Source organism: Sphaeroforma arctica (assembly GCF_001186125.1).
Source record: "Sphaeroforma arctica JP610 unplaced genomic scaffold supercont1.511, whole genome shotgun sequence".
Lineage (NCBI taxonomy): Eukaryota > Ichthyosporea > Ichthyophonida > Sphaeroforma > Sphaeroforma arctica.
In genome coordinates this window covers 1-3,175 of record NW_014040047.1, presented here as the reverse complement: position 1 = coordinate 3,175, position 3,175 = coordinate 1, and the positions used below count along the sequence as shown (strand labels likewise).

General features: G+C 42.8%; 2 protein-coding genes across 2 annotated transcripts in view; both read right to left on the bottom strand.

Annotated features, from left to right (window-relative positions):
- SARC_06854 (hypothetical protein) overlaps window positions 1-371 on the bottom strand; it is a gene marked incomplete at both ends in the record, with an annotated part of 7,540 nt that extends 7,169 nt beyond the window's left edge. The window contains one exon of the mRNA XM_014299218.1: window positions 68-371. Within this exon, the coding sequence (XP_014154693.1) occupies window positions 68-371 (304 nt within the window). The remainder of the gene's footprint in view (window positions 1-67) is intronic.
- Window positions 372-1,091: 720 nt separating this feature from the next.
- Window positions 1,092-2,828, bottom strand: SARC_06853 (hypothetical protein; the record flags this gene model as incomplete). The annotated part of the gene is made up of 3 exons (XM_014299217.1): window positions 2,548-2,828; window positions 1,708-1,885; window positions 1,092-1,284 (listed from the first exon to the last, which is right to left on the bottom strand). The coding sequence occupies exons 1-3, from the start codon at window positions 2,798-2,800 to the stop codon at window positions 1,092-1,094; spliced, it is 624 nt and encodes a 207-aa protein (XP_014154692.1). The 5' UTR covers window positions 2,801-2,828.
- Between the last annotated feature and the right edge of the window lie 347 nt (window positions 2,829-3,175).

The following is a 3,175-nucleotide window of genomic DNA, read 5'->3' as shown; positions in this document are numbered from 1 at the left end:
TATATATATATATATATATATAATATGTATATATAATATGTAGCTGCAAGAATCTAAGTAAACTTACCTTCTCCCTCGCCCAACACCACAGCTTTGACATACACGGCAGACGCTTCCTCCATTGCCTGGCACACCGCTGGCAGCAATGTATTAAGCAGCAACGCACTACAGGTCTTGGCATGCTGTATAGCTAACCTACCCGCACACGATATTGCCGCACGTCTCAACTTGTACGTGTACATAGGGGGTGTCGTTGGGGTTATGAACTGGGCGAGTAAGGGTGTGATCTGCTCTATTGCCGCTGTGACCAGGTGATACTGCTCCGTGGCTCCGGCGAGATCGAAGATGGTGCTCAGGATGTCAACGGTCATGGCGTGGATGTGTTGATCCTGTGCATGAGTAAGATACAGATGGTGTGGGCGGGGAATGTTAGAGAGCTGTGTTGCATGTCTCTAACACAGTAACGATGTGATTACCTGGAGTGGAGGATTAAAACGGCAAGTTAGTGTTTTCATTGTGACTAGGTGAGAAGCTGTTCCGTGATTTCCCGCGGGATCAATGACGGCGCACGGATATCCAACATACAGAGAGATTTCGAACCAGGCTATTCGGTACTTTCAGCAATTGTATCCATCTATGCAACGCATACGGAGCCTATGATACTTCAGCATCAATATATGCATTCCAAATTCTAATATGTAGTCATACTTTACATGAAACACGCAGCAATGGCTGACAAGGACAAGAGGGCAGACAAACCTAACAACAAAGTCTCAAAATATTCATTAACAACGCAGCATATGCGGCCATTACAGGTAGTGACAGGGTGGACAGAGTGATATCGATGTCTCAACGAGAATACAAGTAGCATTCGTACATCTCGGAATACCTTCAGAAGACGCTTGTAGCAGATACTGGCAGCAAAAGAAGCTTAGTGGGTAGAGGGAGACTGAGAGGCGAGTAAAAGCAAGCTGATTATCATAACCAGCGAGCCCAGATACATAATTTCCTTAGCTGTTACTGATTGCGACAACGGAGCCAAATAGCGCTGTAGGTAGTTTTGGCCACCAACATATAGCCCAACCTTTAAATCACGCTTTGTTCAAAAACAACCCAGCGCACTCTGTTACCTTGGTGACTGGCAGTGACAGGAGGGCAAACAGACTGGGCAGTAGAGCTTCAATCAGCTGTGGCAGATATACTGCGTCAAAGTCGTTCACTAGTTCGTCCAGCACTCGCACGGCACCATCGCATGCGGGGCCTAATTCACTACCGGTCACACCACTGTTTGAAGATGGCATGTGCACATATGTATGGGTAAATAACAAATGGCACCGCATGTTTGCGTAGGTACACGCGTCGGAAAATGTGGTCAAATGAATGACATACGTGAGAGATTTCTAAAGATACATATGTGATACTGACACACGTCACACATCGGGCTTATAAAATAACTCGTGATCTTCATCTATATATGTACTGCATAATACACTCGTAATCAGTGTGGCATAAACACACATGTGAGTAAGTAAGCTGCAGTAAAGATGCACATCTTCAAATATCTATACGCAGTGGATGTGACCCATGCGGACAAAATACGTGGCCTTGTGTTGTGCTATTTATAGCACACTGTACACCGAACTCCCATCAATAGCAATACAACTCTCAACCCTGTATTGATACCCAAACACCCACACCATACCATACCTGTTGAGGGTTGTTAGGATGGCGGGTACTAGCGTGGGCCAGTGCTCAGGCCAGTCGTGAGAGGCGATCTTAGATGTGGTGTATGCGACTGCTGTGCGTACAGACTTGTCGTGATCCGATAGTCCAGTGGGTAGTGAGGCGCGCACCAACTGTTTGACCTCGGCCGAGCACTCGGGGCCTACATATCCAACGCCATTTCACGATACATATGATTTGAATGGCGCATTCCACGATACAGGGTGAATAGAATTGTCTTGTTGGAGACTCCATCCAAGTTGGCAAAGAAACAAACATCACAACGAGAACATATACGAAACGAGATACATATTGTAGACTGTTAGAATCGACCAAACTTGCCCGGGCGAGATTCGCTGAAGTGGATCAGTGAATTACATATATGGAACGCTTGGGATGACTAATGTATGTCAAATGCTTTGGGTTTGCATTTTTAGGCACAATACAAATAAAAAAGGGAACTGAAATATTGTAATCATTTGAGGTCATTTGAACACTCTGGACCCATTCAGCCATACCTATTGCGAGCCATATCTATTGCAACCATTCAGAATCACAATGCAATTAGAATATCGAACCTAAGAAACCAACATATGTCTGCCAACCACACATAACCGAGGAGCGAGGACAGTCTATTGTTTGGCACGTTCTCTCAAAAATGTATCAGTCGCCTAAAGCGACGAGACGAGTCCAAAAACGTAGTGACAAAGCACAGTAACGAAACAACTATATAATAGTATGGTGTACATACATGAAGAAAAACGCATGCACATAGGCACCCACAAAGCAGCTAAAGCGATATACTACAGAAAATCAGTAGTCTACCTTTAAAAGTATCATCATCGCTAGACCAGTGTTCCTTGATAAACTTCTTCAGCGCCATGCAGGCTAGTTGTCTTGTCTGCGGCTTGATGCCTGTATGTACACACCCACGCACTAATACCACGGCATACTCCTCCATAGTCTCTAGCTGTGCCATTCGGCTCTCCGCCTGATGTCGCGTGGCCTCATCGTTTACTAGAGAACCAAAAAGGCACGCCTCCAGATCAGCCCATAACTGCTCTGCGGTCAAAGCCATGACGTTTGCTGCAGATGCAATATATACCTACTAAAATTAAATAGGTAGTTCGGTACTTCAAATTTTGAGGCGGAAAAGGGGCGGTGGGTTGATCAATATGTAAAATCTACATTTATACACATATACAAGCATTTATGAAATGGAAGTATCTAAATTATATATGAAATTACTATATATATACATATATATATATATATATATATATATGTGTATATATATATATATATGTATATATATATATATATATATGTGTGTGTGTATATATATATATATATATATATATATATATATATATATATATACTATATATATATATATATATATATGTGTGTGTGTGTGTGTGTGTGTGTGTGTGTGTGTGTGTGTGTGTGTGTG